The sequence below is a fragment of the Trypanosoma theileri genome (genome assembly GCF_002087225.1).
Source record: "Trypanosoma theileri isolate Edinburgh chromosome Unknown TM35_Tth_20_V1, whole genome shotgun sequence".
Classification (NCBI taxonomy): domain Eukaryota; phylum Euglenozoa; class Kinetoplastea; order Trypanosomatida; family Trypanosomatidae; genus Trypanosoma; species Trypanosoma theileri.
Window position 1 is genome coordinate 326,855 of NW_021639862.1, and position 26,176 is coordinate 353,030.

General features: G+C 42.5%; 7 protein-coding genes across 7 annotated transcripts; all 7 read left to right on the forward strand.

The window, feature by feature from the left end:
• Positions 1–2,201: 2,201 nt before the first annotated feature.
• Positions 2,202–5,606, forward strand: TM35_000202020 (putative P-type ATPase; the record flags this gene model as incomplete). The annotated part of the gene is made up of 1 exon (XM_029026887.1): positions 2,202–5,606. The coding sequence occupies one exon, from the start codon at positions 2,202–2,204 to the stop codon at positions 5,604–5,606; it is 3,405 nt and encodes a 1,134-aa protein (XP_028881859.1).
• A 1,901-nt stretch (positions 5,607–7,507) lies between these two features.
• TM35_000202030 (uncharacterized protein) lies at positions 7,508–11,713 on the forward strand (the record flags this gene model as incomplete). Its single annotated transcript, XM_029026888.1, has 1 exon — positions 7,508–11,713. One exon carries the CDS (start codon positions 7,508–7,510, stop codon positions 11,711–11,713), a length of 4,206 nt encoding a protein of 1,401 aa, XP_028881860.1.
• A 745-nt stretch (positions 11,714–12,458) lies between these two features.
• Positions 12,459–15,278, forward strand: TM35_000202040 (uncharacterized protein; the record flags this gene model as incomplete). Its single annotated transcript, XM_029026889.1, has 1 exon — positions 12,459–15,278. The coding sequence occupies one exon, from the start codon at positions 12,459–12,461 to the stop codon at positions 15,276–15,278; it is 2,820 nt and encodes a 939-aa protein (XP_028881861.1).
• Positions 15,279–15,820: 542 nt separating this feature from the next.
• On the forward strand, positions 15,821–16,414 carry TM35_000202050 (uncharacterized protein; the record flags this gene model as incomplete). Its single annotated transcript, XM_029026890.1, has 1 exon — positions 15,821–16,414. The coding sequence occupies one exon, from the start codon at positions 15,821–15,823 to the stop codon at positions 16,412–16,414; it is 594 nt and encodes a 197-aa protein (XP_028881862.1).
• A 651-nt stretch (positions 16,415–17,065) lies between these two features.
• On the forward strand, positions 17,066–20,455 carry TM35_000202060 (uncharacterized protein; the record flags this gene model as incomplete). Its single annotated transcript, XM_029026891.1, has 1 exon — positions 17,066–20,455. The coding sequence occupies one exon, from the start codon at positions 17,066–17,068 to the stop codon at positions 20,453–20,455; it is 3,390 nt and encodes a 1,129-aa protein (XP_028881863.1).
• A 320-nt stretch (positions 20,456–20,775) lies between these two features.
• TM35_000202070 (uncharacterized protein) lies at positions 20,776–23,232 on the forward strand (the record flags this gene model as incomplete). The annotated part of the gene is made up of 1 exon (XM_029026892.1): positions 20,776–23,232. The coding sequence occupies one exon, from the start codon at positions 20,776–20,778 to the stop codon at positions 23,230–23,232; it is 2,457 nt and encodes an 818-aa protein (XP_028881864.1).
• Positions 23,233–23,952: 720 nt separating this feature from the next.
• On the forward strand, positions 23,953–26,052 carry TM35_000202080 (uncharacterized protein; the record flags this gene model as incomplete). Its single annotated transcript, XM_029026893.1, has 1 exon — positions 23,953–26,052. One exon carries the CDS (start codon positions 23,953–23,955, stop codon positions 26,050–26,052), a length of 2,100 nt encoding a protein of 699 aa, XP_028881865.1.
• Positions 26,053–26,176: the final 124 nt, after the last annotated feature.

Sequence of the window (26,176 nt, forward strand, 5' to 3'; positions counted from 1 at the left end):
TGGAAATATATATATATATATATATATATTGCTGTATTTGTGTATTTATGTGTTTATGTGTTTTAGGGAGGTGTAGTGAAAGAGAAAGAAAGAGTGAGAGAGAGTGAGAGGAAATGAAAGATTCTATATATATATATATATATATATGGGTGGTAGTGGGACGTGGGACGTTGATACTTTCCTTTTCAGTGTGCTTTTGAGCTTCATGTTGAACTAACGGTAACTCTTTGTGCAGGTACAGTGTCTCCCTATTCGAATCATTACAAACTTACAAACTTAAATACATACATACATACTTACATACATAATTGCGTAGATACAATAGATACACAATACCCATATACTCTGCGTGTTAATCCTCACTTAATGAATACTGTTTTTTTTTATTTTTATTTCTATTCTTTTTTTTTCTGTTACCTTGCTCTTATTAACATCACCATATCACGCAATTCTCTCATTCCCAGAGAACAAATACCGCTACTAAATAATATCATTATTTACGAAAGTACTACTGTTTTTAAAAAAAAAAAAACAAAAAGAAAAGACAAGGTATTAGGCAAAAACAGTATACCCTAGCTTAGACCCTCAATACATACATACATACATCTGCACATACCATCTCTCTCTCTCTCTATATATATATACATATATATATATCCAAGTTCCATTTTTAACTCACAATGACATCTGCTCAATTTGATGCCGCTGTGGAGTACGTACGTTCACTGCCAAAGGACGGCCCCGTGCAACTCAGCAACGCCGTCAAACTTGAGTTCTACGCACTCTTCAAACAAGCAACGGAAGGAGATGTGACGGGCTCGCAGCCGTGGGCCGTGCAGCTCGAGGCCCGCGCAAAGTGGGATGCCCGCAAGGCCATTGAGAAGATGCCACGCGAGGAGGCGATGGCGAAGTACGTCCAGCGGCTTGTGGAGGTGACAAAGGAGAGTGGACACCCATGGACACCCCCACAGTAGAGAGGAACAAGCAATTAATAACAATAAATAAGAACAAAAAGAGAAAAAAAAAGAAGAAGAAGAAGAAATCGACCAATAACTACAGCATTGAAAGGTTAGATGGAGAGATAAAATAGGTAACAATATTGGTAGAGAGTGGGGAGTGTGTTGGTGGTAGTAGTGACAGGAAGGGAAATGAGGGGACAAGAAGAAAGAGGGAATAAAAGAAAGGGAAGAGAGTGGAAAAACAAACAAACAGAGAAAAAAAACAAACAAACGAGAATGAGAAAGAAAAGATTTAATGGTAATGGATAGGGGAATCAACGAAAAAGAAAAGAATAGGAGGATGACAAGAAGAAAGAAGGAATAAGAGGGGAAAGTAAGGAAAAAAAAAAGAGAGAAAGAAAGAGATGAAAGGACGTTGGAGCAATGAGCATTTCTTTCTCTTTTTTTTTTTCTTCTTGCTTCCTTTTTTCCCCCTAATCTGTCTTTATATATTTCTTTTTTTAAATCTCTTTCCATGGTTTTTTTTTTCTTTGTTTATTCCTTTATATATAAATATACCAGTATATATATATATATATTTTTTTTTTTTTTGCCAATCTCTCTGGTGTTCTCATTGTTTCGTTCATTACTTTCTTCTTCAACTTCTTCCCACTATTTTCTCCTCTCTTGTGTGGATATCATTAATCCGGAAAGGATTATTGCTGTGATACTGATTGTCTGTTTTTTTTTATTTCTGTTTTTCTTCTTTAATATTGTTTTTCTTTTCTCTCTCTCTCTCTCTCTTTTTTTTTTTTCTTCTATGGGAAAGAGAAGAAGGAAGAAGGGAAGGTAGATAAAGGAGACGAAGGCATATTCGGGTCGGAAGGAGCAAATATTCCTTTTTATTATTATTATTATTTGATATTGCATACTCTGAGTCTATATTTGTTTATTTATTCATTTGAACAGACGTATTCGCTTTTTCCAACCGCCTAAAACCGAGAAAAGCGAAACAATCAACGATAACTACCACAACAGAACAGATCGAGCTTTGCACGAAGAGCCAAACACTGCAAAGGAAAAAAAAAAATAAATACTTATCATTGTTATTTCTAGTGTGAACAGAGAAAAAATAAAAGAAAAAAAGAAAGAAAGAAAAAAGAAAAGTGAGAGGACCAAATACGAAAGAACACTTCAACAGGGAAGTGGAAGACTAGATCGCGGAACGAACAACACAAAATAATACGCTGGAATAAACCGAAAATGCGAGAAACATTAACGACAACGAAAACACCACCATCATTGCCGATTGAAGAAGAGTCAACGGCAACAACAACAACAACAGCAGGAATGTCATCATCGTCAGGAACAACAGCAACAACAACAAAATCATCATTAAAAACAGATGCGAATACTTTTGGGGTTGACGCCGAGACTCTACACAGTATTGTTACTGACAGCGCAGGGGGTCCACATCTTCTTAAGAGTTTTGGTGGAGTGCGGGGATTGGCAAAACTGCTGCGTACCGATCTTTTACGTGGATTGCCTGTGGAAACGGCAGAAGCCTTACAAGCACGCCGTGCTGCCTTCTCTGTGAATGAACTTCCACCCGCGGCGGAAGTGACATTTATGGATCTTGTGTGGGATTCACTCGGGGATCGAATGATGCAATTACTGATGATCTCCGCAGTGACCTCCTTGCTGCTTGGACTCACAGTGCCGGATGTTCATACTGGACGTGTGGACTACGCCCATGGCTGGATTGAGGGAGCTGCCATTCTCCTCTCTGTGGCTATTGTAACCCTTGTGAGTAGTCTTAACAATTACCAGAAGGAGCAGAAGTTTAAGGAACTCATGCGAGATGCACCGGCGGCCCGAGCTACAGTAATTCGTGCAGGTGCTGTAGTGGAAACAACAGACAAGGAACTTCTCGTTGGGGATCTTCTTAACGTGGCGGGAGGTGATGTACTCACTGTGGATGGACTGGTGGTACACAGTAATGCCTTTAAAGTGGATGAATCATCTGCAACTGGTGAGAATGATGATGTTGCGAAGGATGCGGTGATGAATCCCTTTGTGCTTTCAGGATCTAATGTGGTGGAAGGAGATGCGACGATTCTCGTAACAGGAGTTGGAATAAACTCCTTCGCCGGCCGTATCTCCATGCAGGTACGTAAAGAAAGTGAGGAAACACCATTGCAGGAAAAACTTACTGAACTTGCGGATAAAATTGGGAATTGTGGAGTTATTGCAGCCGCCCTTATGTTTGCTGTATTAAGTATACGGGAACTGTGGGTCTCCGTTATGATGGGACACCATCCACTACACTATAAACCTTTTCTTGACAGTCTTACAACGGCAGTGACGATTGTGGTGGTGGCGGTACCGGAGGGACTCCCACTCTCTGTTACGATTGCCCTCGCGTACAGTATGAAACAGATGTTTAAAGAAAAGAATTTGGTTCGTCATCTTGTGGCCTGTGAGACGATGGGAAGTGCCACAACGATTTGCACAGATAAGACAGGTACCATCACACAAAATGCAATGACGGTAACAGATGGTATCACGGCAGAAGGAGTTACCTTTTCATTAACTGGGAATATGGATAGAGATGAGATGACACTAACCAAACTCTTCACATCCGCCTCACCTCTACGTTCACTACTCGCAGAAAGTATCTCTGTAAACAGTACAGCTGCATGGAGACGTGTGGAGGATGCCGTGGCTCACACCAGTGCTGTGCGTCTCACCGGTAATAAAACGGAACAGGCGATGTTAACATTTGTGAATCATCTCGGGGAGGACTCTATGACAGTACGTGCAAAGATGCTTGAGCAAACAGCAGTGATTTCCACAACCTCACCAAATATATCATCACCTTCATTGTCTTCCGTAACCCCATCCTCTGCGTTTAATAATAATAGTAATAATAATAATAATACTAAAGAGAGTTTGGATAATACGGCAACACAGTTACTTGCACATGAAAAGGAAATGCGTTCCTACCCCTTCTCAAGTGCACGGAAACGTATGACCACCGCCTTGGCATTACGAAAGAAAGGTGTGATTCGATATTATGTGAAGGGGGCAAGTGAGTTGGTGCTTGCCAATTGCACATATGGACTACAACATGATGGGTGCCGGGTACCATTGAGTTCAAAGATCACCGCCACACTGCAGGATGCAATTATGGATATGTCCCGTCGTCGTCTTCGAACCATCGCCGTGGCGTACGTGGATGAACCGTTGAAAGCAGAAAAAGATGCCGACTCAAGTACAAGAGTAGAACAAGGAAAGAAGATACATTCTTTATTTCCTCCAACAGATGAACATTTACCACCATTAACACTTATTGCTATTCTTGGTATTCGTGATCCGGTACGACCAGAAGTACCAAATGCGGTTTCCCAATGTCGACGTGCGGGTATTTTTGTGCGTCTCATCACTGGCGATAATAAAGCCACAGCTGTGAGTGTGGCCCGTGAAGTGGGGATCTACGGTCGTGTTTGGTCAGGTCCAGCCGCAGGTGAACAGGGATTGGCGTTGGAAGGACCACAATTCCGAGAGTTCGCGAAGAGTGCACGAAAGTTAAATCAAATTCTTCCACGTTTACAAGTCATATCACGTGCTTCTCCACTGGATAAACAAATTCTCGTTGCGGAACTTATGAAACGTGGAGAAGTTGTGGCCGTTACCGGTGATGGCACAAATGATGCTCCAGCTCTCAAAAATGCCCATGTTGGTTTTTCAATGAATGCTGGAACAGAGGTGGCAAAGAATGCCTCTGATGTTGTCATCCTTGATGATAATTTCAGTACGATTGTAACAGCTATTAAATGGGGACGTAATGTACATGATAATATCTCAAAATTTCTGCAGTTTCAGATGACTGTGAATGTGGCTGCTGTGATTTTCTCTTTTATTGGAGCCACTCTCAGTGGTAGTGATGGATCTCCATTAAAACCTGTACAACTGCTATGGTTAAATCTTATCATGGACACATTGGCAGCACTTGCATTGGCAACAGAATCCCCTCGTGATACTGTACTGGATCGCTCTCCACGTGGACGTGAGGCTCCCTTAATTACACAACGTATGTGGAGTAATATTATTGGTCAATCTTTATATCAAGTGATACTACAGTTATGGGTTTTGCATAGTGGATATACATTTTTCAATGTACAACCTGGTTCAGAGGAACATCTTACCATTGTCTTTAACGTCTTTGTGTTATTACAGTTATTTAATGAGTTCAACGCCCGTATCCTTGATGGACATCTTAATATATTCACTGGATTAGAACGTGCCCCACTTTTCTTACTCATTGTTGGACTTACTTTCATTATACAGGTGATTGGAGTTCAGTATGGTGGACCTCTTATGCAAGCTGTCCCGTTATCCTCTGCCCAGTGGGGACGTTGTTTTCTTGTTTCCTCCATTCCAACACCCCTCGGCCTTCTTTTACGCGCCCTCCCTGTGAAGGAGAAGTCTCTACCACCTCCTCCAGTCGTTGTGGATCCAGAAGAGGAGGAGAAACTGAAGAATATGCCTCCACGCAAACGTATGACCCTGCGAGAAGCAGCACAGAAAGTGATTACAGAACTTAAGGTCGCGGCAATATTCACGGACGCTCTTTCTTCAGCAAAGAATGGAAAAAAACACCGGTAATATATATATATATATATATACGCCCTTCAAACAGATAAAAGAAAGTACAGAAAAGAAAAAGAGAGGTGGTGTGAGAGGGAGGGATATATATATATATATATTTATATTGCAAACACACAAACTAAAAAAAAAAAAAATAACAAGAACAACAGCAATATCAACAATATAACGAGAACTCGCACAATATAATGACACATACAAGAGACAACAACAACAACAACAAAAAGAAGAAGAATAAAAGATCTTGTATTAGTCTTATTAAAATTTGGTGTAGAGTGTAGAGGCATCTGCGATGGGGGGATCCTCTTTTCTTGTTGTACGTTCCTAATAATATGATGGTTGGAAATATATTTGCAATTATGCGAAGACTCGGGTACTGTACAGTGATAGTGCCAGTGAAGAGCATTTATGAGTGTGGTGAAGAAGAAGAAAAAAAAGAACAATAAAAAACGATGAGTTATGCTTTGCGCATTCTGTTTTTTTCTTTTATTTTGGTATATTTTATCTGCAGAGACACACACACGTTCATGCAGACTCTTTATTTTTCTTTTTGTCAATCTCGTTTTTTTTTTCTTTTTTTGGAACTGTTCTCTTTTATGGTTACCTCTTTTCTTCATTTGCTTTTATTGTTTATTTATTATTATTATTATTATTATTATTATTATTATTATTATTATTATTATTACTGCCTTTGTTGCCGGCTACTACTGAGGATCGAAGACTACCCTTTCTTTTGTGCGTTAAGTCTGGGTAAGTTGCCTCTGGCCAGGAAAGAAGAAAAGAGGATATGGGTGAAAAAAAAGACTACAACGAAAGCAAGATAAACAACTTCAGTGATAACAAAAAAGGAAGAAATAAAAAAAAAATATATATATATTATGATTAACAGAAAAAAAAAAAGGTAAGTTGTACCTTTTTCATTTTTTTTTTTTTTTTCTTTTCTCATTGTTTGTTTGTGTGTTTGTGTGTGCGCTCTGTTGGTTGTTGCCTTATGTGCACTCCATTTTAAGTTTTGGAGGGCTACTGTGAGAAAGGTGGAGTGGAGTCCCTCATTACAGTATGCTTATTATCTTTAGCCGTGAATAAAGAGGAAATGACGAAAAAAAAAAAAAAAAACAACAACATAGCAACAGGAAGGAAAAGAATGTCTGTTGAGTTGTGTGTCGTTTGTTGCTTTTCTTAAAAAAAAAAAAAAAGGCCACAGATGTGTATATCTCTGCTTCTGTGGGGTTTTCTTTCTTTTTTTTTTTTTCTTGCTTCGTTCCTTCTCCACTGGTGTAATTGGATATTTTGTATTTCTTATATGTTGGTGTGAGTGTTTTTTGCTTTCGATATTGTTGCTAACCTTGGGGGACACCAATGTGGAGTATGTTTCCACTATTGATCTATATCTGAGAACTATACGGGGACAGAAGAAGGTGAGTGATTATATATATGCATATATATGCGTACAGTGGAAAAGGAAAATGAAAGAACAAATTATATTTTCTATTTATCTGTCTCTTTCTTTCCTTCTTTTACTTTATATATATATATATATACGTGGGTTTGACGCAAATCACTTCTCTTTTTATTGGTTTCACATTGTGTTCTCAATCTGGCTCTCTGCACTCTTCCTTCTCTCTTTATTTTTCTTCCTGTCTTACGGTGACGTTATTTTCACTGGGACAACAAACTAATATTATTATTATTATTATTATTATTATTATTATTATTGCCATAGAGAAGGAATACAAAGAGGAACTGAAGGAAGACACCTACAGTACCAACAACAACGTTCTATTTCCACTCTCTCCCTCTTTCCTTCCTTCCTTTCTTCTTTCAACTTCCACCCGTCAGCCCATATATATATATATATACATAGGTGGCTGCAGTTAAAGTAAATAAAAAAAAAACCCCACATGCGGCCAACGCGGGGTGTATGTGATGGGCGTGTAACGGTTGCTGTGAATATCACCGCCGGCCGCTGCACAGCCGCAGAGAACAATGGACAACACAGCAATATAAGGCTTCTGCACAGCGAGGCTGCACACCAGCGAGTAAGCGGAGTAACGATGGAGATGTCCACTACCTCGTGGACACAAGATGCCCCTATCGCCACTCCCACAGAGTTGACGGTGCGAACCCCTCTCATTACAGTGGAGGGAGGAGAGAAGGGCACATTACCGTATGTGATGTATACACAGACACTAGCGGCTCATATATCCACAACTCTTATGCAGACAGAGGGTGTGGAGTTAATGACAGTGGTCCACGGTGCTGCAGGGAGTGGAAAGTCTATTCAACTATTCGGGGCTGCTGTTGGGAATGGTGTAGAGGAAGGACAGTGTAGTTCCACTGAAGGTAGAGATGGTCTCTTTACAGCTGTCATACAAAGGATTTTCAATAGTACAGATACTACTGCGAAATCGAATCCATGTGTTGCTGCTATCAGCGTTGTGGAGTGGCGATCCTTTTTCAATCATGATAAGGAACAACAACAACAGCAACAACCATCACAACGAGAAGAAGACTACAATAGATCCAAAGATAAAACTCTAGAGAATAACTCTGAACTAGATAAAGACGTCACCCTTTCAATGGAAGCATTAGATCTCCTCGCACGTGTTACTGATCAAAGTTCTCCTACTGGTTGTTTTATGGAAGACTACGCCGATATTCCTGCCGCCCGTTATATTCGCTGCGAGTCTCTTTCAGAAACTCTTGCAGTCCTACATGCCGCACTGCGTCACTCCCTCTCATGGCAGTCGGCACGTACAGCCTTTGCTCAGGGATCCACTGATGTATTTGAGGTCCCTGACACACGTTCCAATGCGGAACGACGACGTCGTGTAGTTGAGGCGAAACGTGAAGAAGAAGAAGAGGAGGAGGAAGAATCACAACAACAACAACGAGAAGAAGAGGCATATGGATATCAAAGAGGGCGAAGAGGTTCTTCTAAATCTGTTAATGACTTTTTGCGCCCTACAGCAGGTGCCGGTTCTCACATCTTGATAACACTATTACTTCGCCACAGTAGTGGTTCTACTAGTATTTGGCGTCTGTGGGATCTCTCAGGACCATCTGTGTGGATGGATGATGAAAGTCCCGCCTCATGTATGGCGTTTAACACACATACTGCAATTTCCCAAATGGCATATCGTTATATGCATAGAGATCAACTGCAGGGTGGATGGTGGCTCGCCTCTACACCACCGGAGCATATTGAAGAGATTGTGCCACTTTTTTTCAATCAACAACAACAACAAGAAGAACAAGAAGAACAACAAGAGGGCATTAGTGGTTTTGGTGTTCGTAGTGTAGGTATTGATAAAGTTACGGCTATGATTGAGGCTACTTTGCAGCATACATGTTCTTCTGTTTTGTGGATTACCGCACTTAGGCTTGATGCTTGTTACGATGATATTAATGAAGATGTTCTTGGAGCTGCAGCATCACTTCTCTCTGGCAGTGATGGAACGAATGCTCATCTCATTGCAGAATTGCGTCGTAGACGTCGGGAGGAAAATTTGTGTGCTGCCAGTCGTGTTATTGATATGTTTGCCATACCGTTTTCTCGTCAGAGAGGTTTATTATCACCACCTTTACGATATCATGAGAATTCCACACTCTCTGTTAGTACCGTGGCTTCTGTAAATGATGTGGGTGGTGATAATGATGATAATGATGGTGTGGGATTGCTTGCGAATACTTCCACAACGATCTCCCGCACTCCGCGTCTCATGTCCCCTGTAAAGACAACACCGCCGGATGTTGAACTGTTAACCCTTTCAGAGATTAGCCGAACAACATCTCTTATCTCAGCAGTGAACACTCATATTTCTAATCATCGCGATGCTCCTCTCTTTAGCACTTCACCGTTATCATATCCCCCATGGTCAGCCTTTATGGAACGACAGTCGTGCTTAGAGGTACAATCCCCGTACACTCCCTCTCAAGATCAACATCAACATCCACAAAAACAAGAGCCAGAAGAAAAAGAAGAAAAAGAAAAAGAAGAAAAAGAACATCTACCACAATTGCGAATATCGGAATACGCACCTCCACCTCCATTTTCACTATTACACCTAACACCACTCAATAGTGGGAGAGAAGTGGGTAATAAGAGTATAGACGGTGAAGGTGGGGCCTCGCCATTATCACCACCCTCCGTGTCAGGCACAGAATACCCAGAGGAAAGTGTGCATACGGATAATACTATGATTATTAACCATAATCTTAATCACAATCCTAATAACAGCACAAGTACTAGTACTAGGGATGATCTTCAGCATAATGCAGTAGATGCTGCCATTGGTGTGAAGTGGTCCCATACGTCAGAAAACGCGACGAACATGGATGTGATTAGAACATTATCATCATCATCATCATTATTCGTATCGAATACTGCCTGTGAAGATCATATGGATGAAATTTCAAATGATCGTATTAAAGTGAATGTAAAGATCAACGAAGGAAGAAGAGGGGAGAAGAAATTTATAGACCAAAATGAAGGTCTAGTGCCTGTCTCAAGTAGTGAATGTAGTGATCTCGCCAGCACTGTTCGATCTTTCCTACAACAGCCACTTGCAGAATTGCAAGAACTAACACAACGTTCTCAGGCAGAGGCACGAAAAGAACACCGACGTGATATTGCACGGCTTAACACAATGCTGTACTCTGATGCCATTATACTGGCAGAGTTGCAGAAGTCTGTGAAGGAACAGGAGCAACAAGCAGAAGAAGAAAAGCAACGTGTTTCTGATGAGATGAGAGTACGAGAGTCACGTCTGCAGAGTGGTATTCTTGGAAATCGCACCGAGGGAGAAGAATTTAAAGGGGTATCTGGGAAATTGTTTGGACCATCTACTTCACTGCAAACATCCTTAGAGCGTGAAGTAATGATGACATGCAGTGGGAACTGCAGTGGTAGAGGAGATATCCACACACGTCCATGTGGATGTGCAAGAAGGAAAGTGAATACAACAGACAGACCGGTGAGTCCCACAAGACAGTTGATTGCCGCAGAAAGGAAAATACGCTTCCTTGAACAGCAAGTACTGCGATTGGAACTCGAAAATAGTGAATTGCGAGCAGAGATGAGTTCCCGCTGCATGCGATATAATGGAGAAGGCGCTACCACTACCACCACCACAACAACAGCAACAACAGCAACAAGTACGACTCTTAAAGGTCTTGAAAGTGTTTTCAATGATATATTGCAGCGCTGTAGTCAATTCTGCAGTGAAAAGTCTGAAGAGGCAAAACGCGCGCGGCAAAAGTGTGATGAGGCCATTGCCGCTTTACAGCACCTTCAACAACAACATCAACATCAACAAGAAGGAGAAGAACAACAGATGAGAGAAGGAGCGAAGTTGGAGAAGGTATCGCGTGGAGGTGTCTTGACAGACAACAGGAACACGGGGTTATTTGCAGATACCACCAATCAACAACACGTTAATGGTGAAAACCACAACCATCTGTGTCAAACGGTTGGTACTACTACTAGTACTACTACTACTGCTGCTGTTGCTGTTGCACCAACTGATTCTTTCACATCGTTCTCCTCATCGGCGCCTAAAGTATATTCTGAGAATGCTATTGCTGAGCATTTACGCCGGGTGCTTCTCCGGGCTACAGTATTTGCCCCAACCTCTGGGGATAATCCTCCCCAAGAACAACAAGAACAACAGCGGGGATGTGAGGATAGTAGGATAAATGGCCTTGTACTTTCTATTGATCGTGGGTCGGAAGTATCGGTGCCAGTGACTGAAGTAAATGGAAATACATACAATGGTCTGCGTGCATTTCGAGAGGCCACAGAGAGAGTGCGGGATATCGCCTTGCGGACCTTGTCTCTAGCGAAGAAGATTGTACAGGAAAACCAACAACAACAACCATCATCCTTTGCCAATCTGTCAACATGTGATGGGGATCTCGAACTTAATATAAGCAGCATTAGTGGCGGTGTTGTGCTAAACCGATGCGCTGCAGATCTAGTGCGTGAGGAGACGAATGTGTATCGTGCGGTTGCCTCTCTGCAGCGTGAGGCGGCGGAACTGCAGCATGTGCTGTTGGAGTCTATGACGCATGAGCGGCAACTTCTCAATAGAGTATTGTTGGCGTAGCGATATATACATACATATATATATATATATACTTGTGAAATCTAGAGAAGACTAAAGAGGGACTGACCGCCATTAAATCTTTTTTTTTTCTTCTGTTTTGTTTATTCATTCATTCATTCGTTTTTTTTTTTTAGATTATAACTGCGTTACTCTTTTTTTTTTCTTTGTTTGTACAGTACAGCCACTGGTTATGCACTCTTTTAGAGTGAGCGGTGATACGGTTTTCTGCTGTTGCTGTGTATACATATTGTTTTTGTTATTTTTCCTCTTGTTCTTTTGTTTTATTGGAGGTTTTTCTTTTCTTTTTTTATGGACACACCGTCTTTCCCTGTTTTCTCTTTTTCTCTTTTTCTCTTTTTCTTTTTTTTTTGTGTGATGTGCACTTGTTTATTACCATGTATAACCCATTATGATCGCTGGGGGTGTGATTAAGTCAAAAGAAGGAGTCACTGGTAAAAAGCGGGTGTGAAGCAGAAGGTGAAAAAACAACACAAACTCTAACTGCACGCATACACAGAGGCTAAGAAGGAAATATACACATACACCAGACTTGAAGGTATTGTAAGTAATAGGTGGAAGGTGCGTGAAGTCTTGTAAATAAATAAATAAATAAATAAGTAGATATATATATATATATATATATATATATATATATTTCTTTTGTTTTCTTTCTTTTCCCTTGCGTTTCCCGTCTCTACATTCCTATTTCAGGAGGCGGAAAGAAAGAAAAACAAACAAACAGAGTATGAGCTCATACTGTGAGGTGTGTCGGGGCCTCTTTGATGTACCGCATCATCATGATCATCGTACCAGCTTCGGGAGCAGCCCTATAGAGAGTGTCTTCGGTGTGACTTCTCCACGCCAGTCAAATATTCGTTTAGGGACACCAGCATCACCAACATTAGGAGGAAACCCGTATCACGGCAGTAGTGGCAGTCATCGTAATAGCCCCGTAGTGGTCCCAACAAGTCAAAGGGGAAACATCAGTAGTAGTTTCGGCGTTCAGGACCAACAACGATGGTCTGCCCAACAGCAATCATCACCATCATTAGTATCACCGTATATCTCTATGGGTATGGATGCTCTACGGGGTGGAAGATCATCTCAAGAAACACCGTTATCTCCATTACCAATAGGAATATCAATGGGAACGGGTGCTCACCGTGAGACGGTAAACTCACTGTTGCGTATGAACTCCAGAGTTCGTTCAAATGCACTAGTGCGTACACCCACTCGTCGTGGTTGTTGTAGTGGAGACAGTGGGTGCTGTAGAAGAAGAAGAAGACGAAGAATGCAATCCCGCCGTGAGCGTGTTAGTGGTGAGGGAATTAACACACGCCATGTTCTGAGCAGTGTACGTTCATTAGATACAGGAGGGTCCTTGCGTGGGCGTATGTCTCAACGTTTGGATCATCTGCAGGATACACTGGATCGTATTCGTGAGGCCGTGCATCGTGATAACAACGCTACGGATCTTACGGATCTTACCTCCTCTAATAATAATAATAATCCTGCAGCTATAACTACAACTACTAATAAGACTCCTAGTCCTACTAGTAGGGCAGGCAATCTTGCTGATGATGGGAATTCAGCTGAAAGATTATTTCTGAGTCCGTTGTATAGAGGAAGCAGCGGCACGTATGAGGCGTTATCACAGCATGATATATTTGATGCAGTAGAGACTATAGAAATGGCAGCAAGAAGAAGAGCAACAGCCCCAGATGAAGAATCAGAAGAAGAAGAAATCATTACTGCAGGTGACAATACTGCTGGTACTGTTGGTGTTATTGCTCCTGGGACGCTTCCTTTGGAAAGGAGGTCAAGGCTTGTAGTGGGAGATGCTTCTCCAGTTGCTTTTTCTACAGAGCCGTATGTTGCTACACAAACGATTTCAGGTAATAATAATAATAATAATAAAAAAAAAAATAATAATAATAACAATAACAATCATAATAATAACAATAATAATAATAATAATAATAATAATAATAATAATAATAATAATAATAATAATAATAATAACAGCACTAGTGATATTAGCAGTAATGAAAGTTTAAGCAGCAGCAGCAGCAGTAGTAGTAGTAGTAGTAGTAGTAGTGGAAGGGAAGATACCTTGACTTCTTCTTTTCAGCTTTCCCACAGGATAAGTAGGAGGCCACACCGCGCACTTCACTTGCCAGGCAGAAGTTCACCTTCTTTGATATCGCCTGAGCTCCGTGAAACACCTAACGATCCAGCTAGATCTGCAGTTGCCGCTGCTGCTGCTGCTGCTCTTGGTGGTTGTAGCACTCTCCCCACTGGAAAGAGAAAATCAAAAGGTGGTGCCTCAGCATTGCCTGTAGGGCGACCACTAGACTCCCCTTCCAGTGTTAGCTATGATAGAAGAGATAGCAACAGTGGAAGTAACGCTCCACATGAAGGTCGAAGTGATACGGCACTAAATAACATTAGTATGCTTCGCGAGGGATTTGTGGAACTATGTGGAGCTGTACGGGAGGACTTGTATGCATTGCACGCTCGTGTGGATGAGTTATGCAAACAGAGGAAACAACAACAACAACAAGAGCAACAAGAGCAACATAGACAGGATGCTTTATTAAGAGGTATATCACAAGAGCAAATAACCGGAACACAACAGAGTAGTGGCGCCGGAGGAATATATTCATCTGCAGCGCACGAAAATATGCTAGAAAAGGTAAAACAATACACTGTATCCACTGTGCAGCAACTGTTGCAAGAACAAAGAGAGAGAACCGTAAGTGCACAAAGATCTGGTGTGCCTGCAGGCGAATCTGTACCTTTACCCTCTTTAACAGCCCCAGAAGCATTGCCTGGGGATGAATTGGGCGGTTTCTCATCAGAGGTCTTGGACGCACATCTGCGGCTCGCAGTTCGCTCCATACTAATGGAAGAAGACTTCTCTCGTGAAAGAAAAGTTTTACTCTCACGGCAGCAGGAACAGCGGCGGGGTATGAAGGCGTTGCGTCGGGAGTGGAAACATAAATTTTCTTCATTGGAACAAAGAATTGGTACACTTGAGGATACTCTTGGGTCAGTGCAACTCGATGTGGAAGAGTTGCGATTGCCGCGTTTCTTCCCGGGGAATACGGAAAGCACAGACCTACTTTTCTCTCCCCATCTATCAACTACTACCCATACCCCCGCTGAAGTACGGGGAGCAGAACAGCAACAACAACAACAACAACAACAACAACGGGAACAACAACAACAACATCGATCTCGGGTGGGTGATACTCGTCTGCTGCGTCGTGTGGAACATCTAGTCTCAGGCGTGGAGAACCGCTGTTTGCAGAGAGTGCGAGAGGAGATTATGCAGCCAATGCTTGATCACATGCGGCGATTAATGAGTGCACATCAGTCAATGATTGATACTGTTGTGGATAGCCGATGTGCACAAGTGGAGGCGGCGGTGCAGCGTGAACGCCATGGTGTGGAGTTGCAGTTGGCAGATGTGCGTTCACGTATGGGTTCACTACGCAGTGATGTACACCGCGCAATGCGGGACCTCAGTGAGAACCTTAATGTGGCCTGTCCAGGTCTGTGAACTAGCTATTTTATTTTTTTTTTCTTTCTTTTTTTCACTTTTTTTTCACTTTCTACATCTCTCTCTCTCTCTCTCTTTTTTTTTTTTTTTGATGCTGCAGGATATAATATGACATACATACATACGTATATTCCATACATTACATACATACATACATTACATTACATACCTTTATACATATTTCTCTGTATGTATGTGGATGTGTGCCCTTTTTATTTTCTCTCTCTTTAAGAGATGATAGATCTATTCATGCTTCATAACTACACGTATATTGAATTGTTATATTTGGGTCCTCAGAAAGCCTAATTCGTGTGACTCTTTACAATCCCTTGCAAATATATATATATATATATATATATATATATATATATATTTTGGTTTGCTTTTTCTCCACGAATAAGCTTATCTTCACTTATGTTCGTTTTTTTTTTTCCCCCTCCCTCTCTCTCTCTCTCACTCGCCATCCCACGTTTTTCTTATTTCTTTCCTGTTTTTTTTTTTCTTCTTCTCTTCCCCCCACAGGACTACACAGAGAGGAATATATGTACTCTGCAGTAGTGAAGTTTGCCGTGGGGTCTACTCGCGGAGGTCCACACATTTGTGTAAGAAATAGACAGATGGCTGGTTTGTGGCGTCGTCCCACAACTACTACGATCTTCACTCTACACTCGTATCTTCCCACTGCTTTCATTACTCTTCAGCGGCGACAGCAGGGAGCCTTATCGAAGTTACTACACAACCCCGATGATCCGTATCTACTGCCTATACGGGAAATGGATATACCCCGCATTGCTGTGGTGGCCCTCACGGAGGGAAAAGAACTGCAGCACCTCTGCGATGGACTTATTGCCGTGAACGTCACTCTCGGGGCGCAGGTGCGGAGTGGGGCAGTAACGCAAGAGGAATTGGACGCGGCCTTTTCTGTTTACAAGGAAGTATTGCGTCACGCACCCAGAACCATCTCTTCTTCTTATAATGACGTGAATACCGTTAATAATGAGAATAATAATACGACTGTTCATCATGATCTTGTTGAGAGACGCGTTCCAGAAGATGTTTGGCGATCGGAGTGGGAGTCACCACTAGAGGAGTTCCTTTTGATATTTCGTGCATCGGGTGACACACGGCTTTCTTAGCTCCCTTTTTTTCTTGTTTTTTTTGTGACTGTTGTGTGCGCTTTTTATTGAGTTGATTTCTTCTTGACACTTGCATTTTGTTGTTGATATTCTTGTTGTTGTTGGTGTTCTTATTTTTGTGCCTCTGCTGGGTATGTACAGTTGGGTAGAGTTGCCACATTGTTAAGTTGACGTGATCTTTTTTTTTTTCCACGTTCGACTCTTTTTGCGTTGGTGGTTTGTATGGAAAGGCATTGGGGTTATTCACAGGGTAGTGTGTGTCTCTGTATCTTGGACAAGTGTTTCTGTAATGATTTGTATTTATTTATTTCTTTCTTTATCTTTCTTTTTATCTACTTATTGATCTCTCTATTTATCTATCTATTCATTCATTCATTCTTTGTGTTTATGTGTTTCTTTACTTCTTTGATTCTCAGGCGGTATACACTACACTACATTGACAGCTGCAGGAGCTGAGAGGGGATAGAGCAGGAAACACATTACACAACACTTCCTTCAAAGAAGTACCATAGAAGAAAGAAAAAAAAGAAGAGAAAACATAAACAAACAAACAAACAAACAAAAGTAAAAAAAAAAAAGAAAGTGACAAGATCAGACATAAGCGAACTTGAAACTAAAATAGATTGCAGAAGTTGGTGGAGCCGTCGTTAGATGTCGACACATCAATGTGAAGATGATGAGGAAATGTGGATGGCTGCAGAGCGTGAGGCCAAGAAGAATAACAACAAGAATAACTACTACAATGAAGAAGAGGAGGATGAAGAGTTGTTGAGAAATGTGCCATTCGCCAACGACGCGGTCTCATTTCTTCCACCTACAACAACAACAACAACAACAACAACAACAACAACAACAACAACACTATCTTCACATATACCCACTAAAACCACCACCACCACATCATCATCAATAACAACAACAACAACAGGAGTGGAAGTATCCAAAGGCATCTGCGATCTCCCTCCGCTCTCACAGATGTGTTTTATGATGCGCGGCGACAATGGCGTGGTGCGTTGGCTCACAGCATCGGGATTAGAAAGACGTCAAGTCTCGCGGAAACGTGGAAGAGAAGAGACTGGGATGAACACAGGGGAGTATCCGCAACCAGAAGAGCAGAAACATTCAGAAGAAATAGAAGAAGAAAATGAGAATAATGATGAAGGAGAGGAAGAGTTGTTGAGTGTGGTGCAGGAACTGCGCCGACGGCGGACTGGTACTGGACTTGGCTATGTGAATGTTCCCACTTTGCTACAGCAGATTTACGAAGAAGCCGCAGAGAACAATAGAAAGAGTCAGATCTTAACTCATGATAAACAAAAAACATCTCAACAAGAAGAAAAGAACAGCCGAGGGGACGATACACTATGGGTTATTAAGTACAGTCCCAAACGGTTTCGAGATCTTCTTAGCGATGATTCCACGAATCTAAAATTGCTGCAATGGATGAAAAGCTGGGATGCCTATATCTTTAACGACAATAACACTACTAGTAGTACTAGTAATGATGTTGATACTATTTCTACGGGATTCACCTCTTCTCCCAAGCGACCTGAAGAACGATTGGCAGTTTTAGTGGGCCCACCTGGTGTGGGAAAGACGACACTAGCACATGTACTCGCCGTACATTGTGGGTATGAACCCATTGAAATAAATGCCAGTGTGGACCGCACAACATCGGCGTTGGAGAATGCTATTCAACTCGCTGTAGCACCTGCACGATCAAGGCGTCGTGTACATCCTCTTTCTTCTTCTTCTTCAGCTAAGGCGACACTCACATCCTCCTCCTCCTCATCACTATCCTTATCAGGTGCATCGACAACTACAACCACAAGAGGAGGAGGAGGAGGAGAAGGTATTTCGCTTGTAGAGATGCTACAGAGACCCAAGTGTCTTATCATTGATGAGATGGATGGTATTGCTGCTAATGTGGCTGCTTTTCTTCTAAAGCAAGATATTCATTGTCCTGTATTTTGTCTCTGCAATGATTACTACACACCTTCACTGCGGCCTCTACGACGACAGTGTCAACACGTATACCACTTCCAGCCTATTCGTCCACAGCGGCTGCTATCCAGGCTTGGTGAGATTGTACAACGTGAGGGATTAAATGTGAGTGCAACCGCACTGGCAGAATTAGTGCAGTCCAGTAACGGAGATGTACGATGTTGTCTCAACACACTACAGTTTCTCTATCGCCACACATCACAGGGAATGACAACAGCAACGACAACGATGATTATGCATGAAATGCAAGGGAAAGATACTGAATTAGGATTATGGGAGACATGGCGAACTGTGTTTGTGCGGCAGGAGCGTAGTAAATACATTCAGATGCTTCGTAAAGATTATGGTGTGGATTACGAGGCGGCTGTGATGGCAGGCATTCAAAACACCTCCACTTCAAAGAAAGATATCATCATGGAGAATAATAATAATAATCAGAGTTCACCACAAGGACAAGAACAAGGTAATGAACATGTAACACAAGGGTTTCGTGTGGATCCAGGATATATTTATGTTTCCCATGCAGTTCAGCAGTGTGTGGAGTCACGTACACTTCTGGATGGTCTGCAGGAATATTACTTACAACGACCCTACGCCGACTACTCACTGCAGCGTACAAGTACCATGGCAGATGCTTTTTCATTTCACGACTATCTCTCCACAAATGCTTATCACAATGCCACTGCCAGTGCTACGCTAATACCATTTGTAGAGCAGTATGCCTATACAACCGCAGCGGCGTGTTTCTCATGTTGTTGCAGTACTTCTGGCCGTACAGCCGCACCCCTCGGCTTCCCGCGGGAGTACAACACATCATCACGTAAAGAGACAGAATCGGTATCAATTGCACGAGCACTACGAGATGGATGTCGTGGTCCACTCGCCGTACACTTATCTTCTATTGCCGCTATCGCCCAGGAAGTGGCCCCATTATTATTGAGGTCTTTGTGTAATGCTTCGCTACGTACACCTGCCCATTCTGTTGCCTCACTCACCGCATTAAACCGTGAGGATCAGTTGTTACTGCAGGCTTCTATCGCACGCCACGCGGAGTATGGGCTCACATACGCACGTTCATCATTCCGCTTAACAGAAGCAGGAGCGGCAACATCATCATCATCATCATCATCTGCTTTAACTTTATTATCATTCCCTGGAGGAGGAGGAGGAGCGGCAACCGCAGAGGAAGATGATGCTGTAGGTAACAATGGAGTTGTAGAGGAGCATTGGGAGTTAACACCACCTATTCATCGTATTGGGTGTGTTACCCTGCAGACAATGCATACAAAGCCTACAAGACGTGTTGGATTTACTTTGGGGGGTCAGTCTAATAATGCTTCTTCTGCTGTTTCATCATCTTTTGCTTCTACAAATGCGTCAACATCTGTGATGGTTCTGCGAATGAAGGAGGAGATAAAACAACTTATGGTGGGAGAAATCCAGCGGTATATCATACAGAATAAGGCAGCACACTCCACAACGACGGCAACGAGGAGGAACAATGGAAATAACAATAATAATAACAATAACAATGGGGGTATTTTAGCAGCATTGGGTGGAAAGGCAGTAGACGAAAGTGGATTGCCAGCAGCAGGACGTAAACGTGAGCGGGAAGAAGAAGAAGAAGAGGAAGTACTTGAAAATAAAGACAAGAAGGTGAAAGAGAGCGTAGTGAGCTTAGAGAATAAGGGTACAACTAATATGAGTTCCCCTATATCTCCTCTTGAACCAACTACAGCGTCTAATAACACTATTATTCCACCCACGTTGACTTCATCATCATTATCACCTACTACTACTGTTGCTGCGAAATTAAAACCGAGTGGAAAACGGGATTTCTTTGGACGTCTTATTCCTGAGAGTTCAACTAAAACAACATTAACGAGTGGTCGACGGCCTGCGGTGGGAACAGCAGCAGGAGGAACAGCGGGAGGGATTGCGACAGGGAGGACTGCAGCTAAATTGACAGTACAATACACATACCATGATGGATGCACAAATGCTGTGAAAATTCCTGCTTCCTTTGAGGATTTCTAAGGAGCTCAAATAAAGGAAAAATAAGATGAAAAAAAAAAAAAAATAAACATTCTCCCATCCTTAGTTTATTTCTTCTACTCATTAATTTTTTTTTTTGCGTTTTTTTTACTTTTTATTTATTTATTCTTTTCTCTGCTTCTCTATTATGACACTATTTTGATTTTTACTCCATTATTTTATTTTATTTTTCTTCTTTCAAAAAAAAAAAAAAATAAATAAAAAAAACCTCTCTTTCTTAGATAGTGCACATAGAGTCTGCCATTGGGTCTAGCCGGCATCTCAGCAGTGCTGTTATTGTTATTGTTGTAGAGAGTAGAGGTATGTCAACTGCGTCTACAGTATTGGGGAATACTCCTCCAGTAACAACTACCACAACCTCATCATCACCACCTTCTGATCCCAGACAAGAGTATCAACGACAACGGATTCCAGAATCTCAGAATTCCACAATGTTACCGGCCTACGGAAGGAGTAGTCACCAACACCCACATCCCCATAATAATAATAACAATAATAATAATAATAGTAATAGTAATATGAGTAACAGTAGTAGCAGTAATGAAACTAGCCTTCCACAACCACTTTACCCTGATAATGCTGTTGAGCTACCGGAGGAGGTTTTATCCTACTTTGAACACTGGGCCTCACCAACAGAAGTGCTGCAACTTCGCTCCATGTGTACAGACATTGTGAACAAATACAAGAATAAGGAAATGAGCCTACGTCATGAGTTAGAGGAACTGAGAAAAGAACGAGAATTGCTATTACGTGAAGTACAAGATACACAGAAACTTCGTCACTTGTACAAGGCAGCCACTGTGGATTATGAAAAGTCACAGAGAGAGCGAAATCAATGGGAGGAAGAACGTGAAATGATGCGACTAAAACTACAGAGACTGAGTGTAGATAATCAGCGATTACATCACGCCGTTGGAAGAAGTGGAGGGCGTACTTCTGCTTTACAACTAACACGTGTAAGTGTACCACCCATTTTGAGATCTACTAGTGCTACTCCTACTGTTAGTGCTAATGCTGCTGTGGGTGGTGTTTTCACCAATACAACCGTCCCAACAACGGGATCCACAATTGCAACACCATCACCCACTTCTAGTTCAACGGCAAGGCATATACATGAACAACGTATGACTAATCGAACACATCAACCACAACAAAAGCAAGAACATCATCATCATCATCATCATCCACACTCACCACAGGCGGATTTTGAGATTGGTAGTGGTACCAACAGTGGTGCTAATCCTAATCTCATTCATAACATTCCTAGTAGCAATAATAATAATAATAATAATAATAATAATAATAATAATAATAATAATAATAATAATGCCAGTAATACTAGCATGGAAGGTGGTGAGTATTATTATTATTACAACAATAATAACAACAACAATAGTAACACTAGCATCAGTGGTGCTGGTTTCACGAATAGTAATAATATTAGCGGCAGTCAAGAGCGTGAAGAGAGTCTGCGTGAACAACTACGTCTCATTGAAGAACTCCACCGCCGTTCAATGGAATATGATGAGTTGTCCAGTCGCTTTCACTTTGCAGAGACACTGTGGGATTTAACAGCCACTCGCAACGGGCACCGCATGATGCAACTCGCCGCCGCTAATGAAACGCTGCGGGCACAACTCCGCCAATCACGCGCCGCGGCGGAAGAGGCGACGGGTCTTCACAACACAGTGACGGCACAACTGCGGGAGTGTCGTGCAGCTGCCGATAACGCCGTGAATGCCCTTCAAACCGCAAACAACACCGAACAAACACGCGTGGAGGGTGAACGGCGCAACACGCAGGAATGTATGGCCGCACTGAAGGCCACACACGCAGAGGAGTTGGCTCACGTGCAGCGGCAATTGAAATCAGCTCTGGATGATTTGGACCACACACGTGAGAGTCTATTGGCAGCACAGCAGAAACAACATGAACAGGCAGAGACACAACGTCAACAACTGTTGGCAGATGTAAGGGCATTAGAAGAGAAGTGTGCGGATGCTCTGAAGGCACAACAAACAGCCCAATCTGCACTCGCAGAGGCGATTGCGTCTTTTAGACAAAAAGAACAGCAACATGAGCGGGAGATACAACAATTGCAATTAACACAACAGAAGTGTGAAAAGGAAAAGGAGGAGGAAAGTACAAAATTGCGGTCTGTGCGGGAGGAACATGCGAAACTCACGGAGCGACTACAAACAGCAGAGACGGAGTTACACACACTACGCCATCGTCTTGGCACAACATTAGAGCAATTACAACAACAACAAGAAATGGAAGAGGAACTCGCCCTCACACGTGTTCGTGCAGAGGAGGCGGAGTTGGAAGTGCAAACACAGGAATCATACTATACAGAGCAGATGCGTATTCAACAAACAGCACTTGCAGAACTGCAAAAACAACGAGATGAGGAAGTACTGCAGTTTGAACACACCATAGAGAGACTGCAGCGGCGGTGTGCGGCTGGTAAAATACGTCTCGCGGCCGCCGTGAAGGGCATCACACAAAGTGATGCGGAAACCACAAGAAGAAGAAAGAAGAGCACGAAAACAACACACACAGCCACATCAGCAGAGGAGGGGGAACATGGTTCACCAGGTGAAGAAGAACGAGAAGAAAAGAAGAAAGAAAAGAAAATGGCGCAGGGGAGGGAGTGTGATAGAAGTAGAGGGGCGGATGCGGTGGCGTTACTGCAGCAGTCGGCAGATCTCGCGGCTACATTGGCTCGCACTATACACCGAGAAACCTTTGCAACATAGAATGAGATGATGATAATGATGATAAGGAGGAATGGTGATCTACAGGGTTTATATGAACAATAGAATGTATCCATACATATAGATATACATAGAAAGATGTTGAAAATAGAGAAGAAAAGATTTTTGAGTGAGTGAGTGAGTGATTGATTGATTGATTGATTGATTGATTGATTGGGTCCTTAAATGGTGAGAGGAGAGAGAATTGTTACGAAATTTCTTTGTAAGAACGAATGGTTACCAATCCCATGTTATGCTACTAGTAAGAATATTACTGTTACGACTATTCTTATTTTTGCTTTTGTTTATTAATATTATTTGTAGTTATATTTGGTGTTTTTTTATTTTATTTCCCTCCCCTTTTTTTTTTCTTCGATGTCATTACTCCAATTCTTCCTTCCTTTCTTTCTTCCACTGTTTCTGCAGTATTCCACTGCAAAACACGGTTTGGGGAATTGGATCAAGAAGGTTATATTCATACAGACGCCGTGTATAAATATTATGAAAAAAGGCTGTATATGTAGCTCTTCTGGACAGAGGTTTACTAGTGGAATTTATCGTTCTTGTTCCCCCTTTTTTCCCTGTTTTGTTTTTATACCTTTCTTTCTCTTTTTCTCTTTCTTTTCACATCAAGAGGAAAGTTACTACTTATTTTTTTTTTTTTTTTCGTTGTTGCTTCCTGGTTCCGTTACACACACACACACACACTCACGAGAGAGAGAAATGGGGTGCAGCCAAGCGAAGCTTCGAGAAGGACCACCATCTTCACAATACCCACGCACTGGTGGTCAGGGGCTTCGACAGGTAAACTCCCAACAACAACGAACACAACCACAAACACTGCAGTCTCAATCTCAGTTGCAGAAACAACAACAACAACAACAGCAAAAGAAGAAACAGAATGCGACACAAGGCGTAGAAACTTCAAACATAAGTGAGTCCAGAAGTATTGACTCTGCGGCCCCTCACTTTTCCCTTAGGGAAGGACATGTAACCACCCCCTCAACTAGTCCAATGGAGACACTCCCAAGATTCAAGGAAATACCCGCACGAACATCAGGAACTCCACGTTTGGCATCATTATCATCATCGTTTTCGGCGTTAGTGGCATCTGGATCCGCATCCATATCCGTATCCGCCTCAGCACCACCACAAGCATCCACCACCACAGCAGCAACCAACAACACCGTAGCAGTGCCAACACCACCAACAACAGCCACAACAGCCACACCAGCTACTAGAGAAACCGTACTAGTACCACCAATACAAACACCGCAGGCAGCAACAGCAACGGCAACAATAACAGGAACTACACCAACGCAAAAAGCACCTTCACCTTCACCAGCAGCTGGTACAGGCGCAACGAATCAGGGTTCATTTGTATTAGCCGCGATGGCACAAATCCGAGGTGATCGTCCCCCAGTATCTGCTCGCAGTGATCACACAGCATCTCCACGGCGGTATAAAATGAATGCTCCCCGCACAGAGAGTGATGACATTGTCTCTATATGTGTCTCTAGCACAAGTGCCTCTTCATTGCAGTACTTCCTGCAGAGTCGTGCCAGCGGCACCAATGCGGCACTACACAGTTCCTCACGAACCCCACGTCTGCGGCACGGGATGCTCTCCGTCACCATCTCACCCCTCTCTTCCACCTTCGTTACCCCACGAATGCCCGCTGGGGTGTCTGGTTCAGGGGCAGCTGCAAAAACACCACCAACAACAACAACAGCAGCAACAACAACAAATACGACCGTGGCAGCGGCTAATGCTGGTATGGCTCGTCCTGTTCTCCGTGCAGAAGGTTCCACTGCTGGGGTGAACGCTTCGGCTAGTAGGAGGGAATCATCCATTAGCAAGAGCTCCACCCTTGGGGTATCCTCCAACAGTAATACTGGGACTGGAGATCAAAAGAACTCAAAAGATACATCAGTGAAAAAGACAGAATGGGTTCCATTTTCACGCACAAACTCACGCCATAGCAGTCGAAACGACCTGCATAAGCAAGAGGTAAAGAAAGTATCCAGTAGCGCCAACAACACCCCTCACCCTCACAGTCTCACTCCTACTCCTGCCACCAATCATACCCAAGTTAATAATAATAGTAATAATAATAATGTTACCAATAAAAATAGTAATATTACCAATAAAGATAATAATTACAGTAACAACACAGTGGCTGTTAGTTCCAAGAAAGCAGAAGGTACAGTGGAAAAGAAAGGAAAGGACTGGGTACCCTTTTCCCGTACCAACTCACGTGGCAGCCGAAGCCATATAAATAAAGATGGTTTAGTGGAGACTGTACACCACAACAGTTCAGTAGAAGTACATGATAAGAAGGAAGAGCATGGAGGTAGAAAAGAACGCGGTCCATCCTCAAACACACGATCCAGCGGTGGAAGTATGGGAAATGCGGCTAATAATACCACTGGCGATGCGGTAGGTACTAGTGTTGGGAGTTACACTCACACAAAAAGTCCACAGAAAGCATCTAATACCAGACGGGGCATGATATCTACCACTGAGCAAGCAGGGGTAAATCCAATTTCAATGGACATGCTTAGTTGTTCAGTCTCTTCATCTTCTTCCACTGTGTCGTCTAATACGTCATCGGTGAAGGGTGGGGCCGCTTGCAATAAAGGCAACAATATCAATATCAATATCAACAACATTCGTGCACCATTGAGTAGTGAAAGTGATAGTGAAAGTGGGGGCAATGGCAAGAACGACTCTAATGTTCTTGAGGAGAAGCCGGAGGTCACAGTGCCTGTGATTGAGCGATTCATAGATGCGATTCGAGGACTGAGTGCTAGGGATTCGTAGAGAAGAAAAAGAGTAAGAACGACAAGAGGGGTGGGGTGGGGGGATAGTGGTGGGTGATATGAATAGAAACATGAGTTCGTTATTATTTGTTATATTGATTTTGCGGCGTTGGTTCATTCGCTCG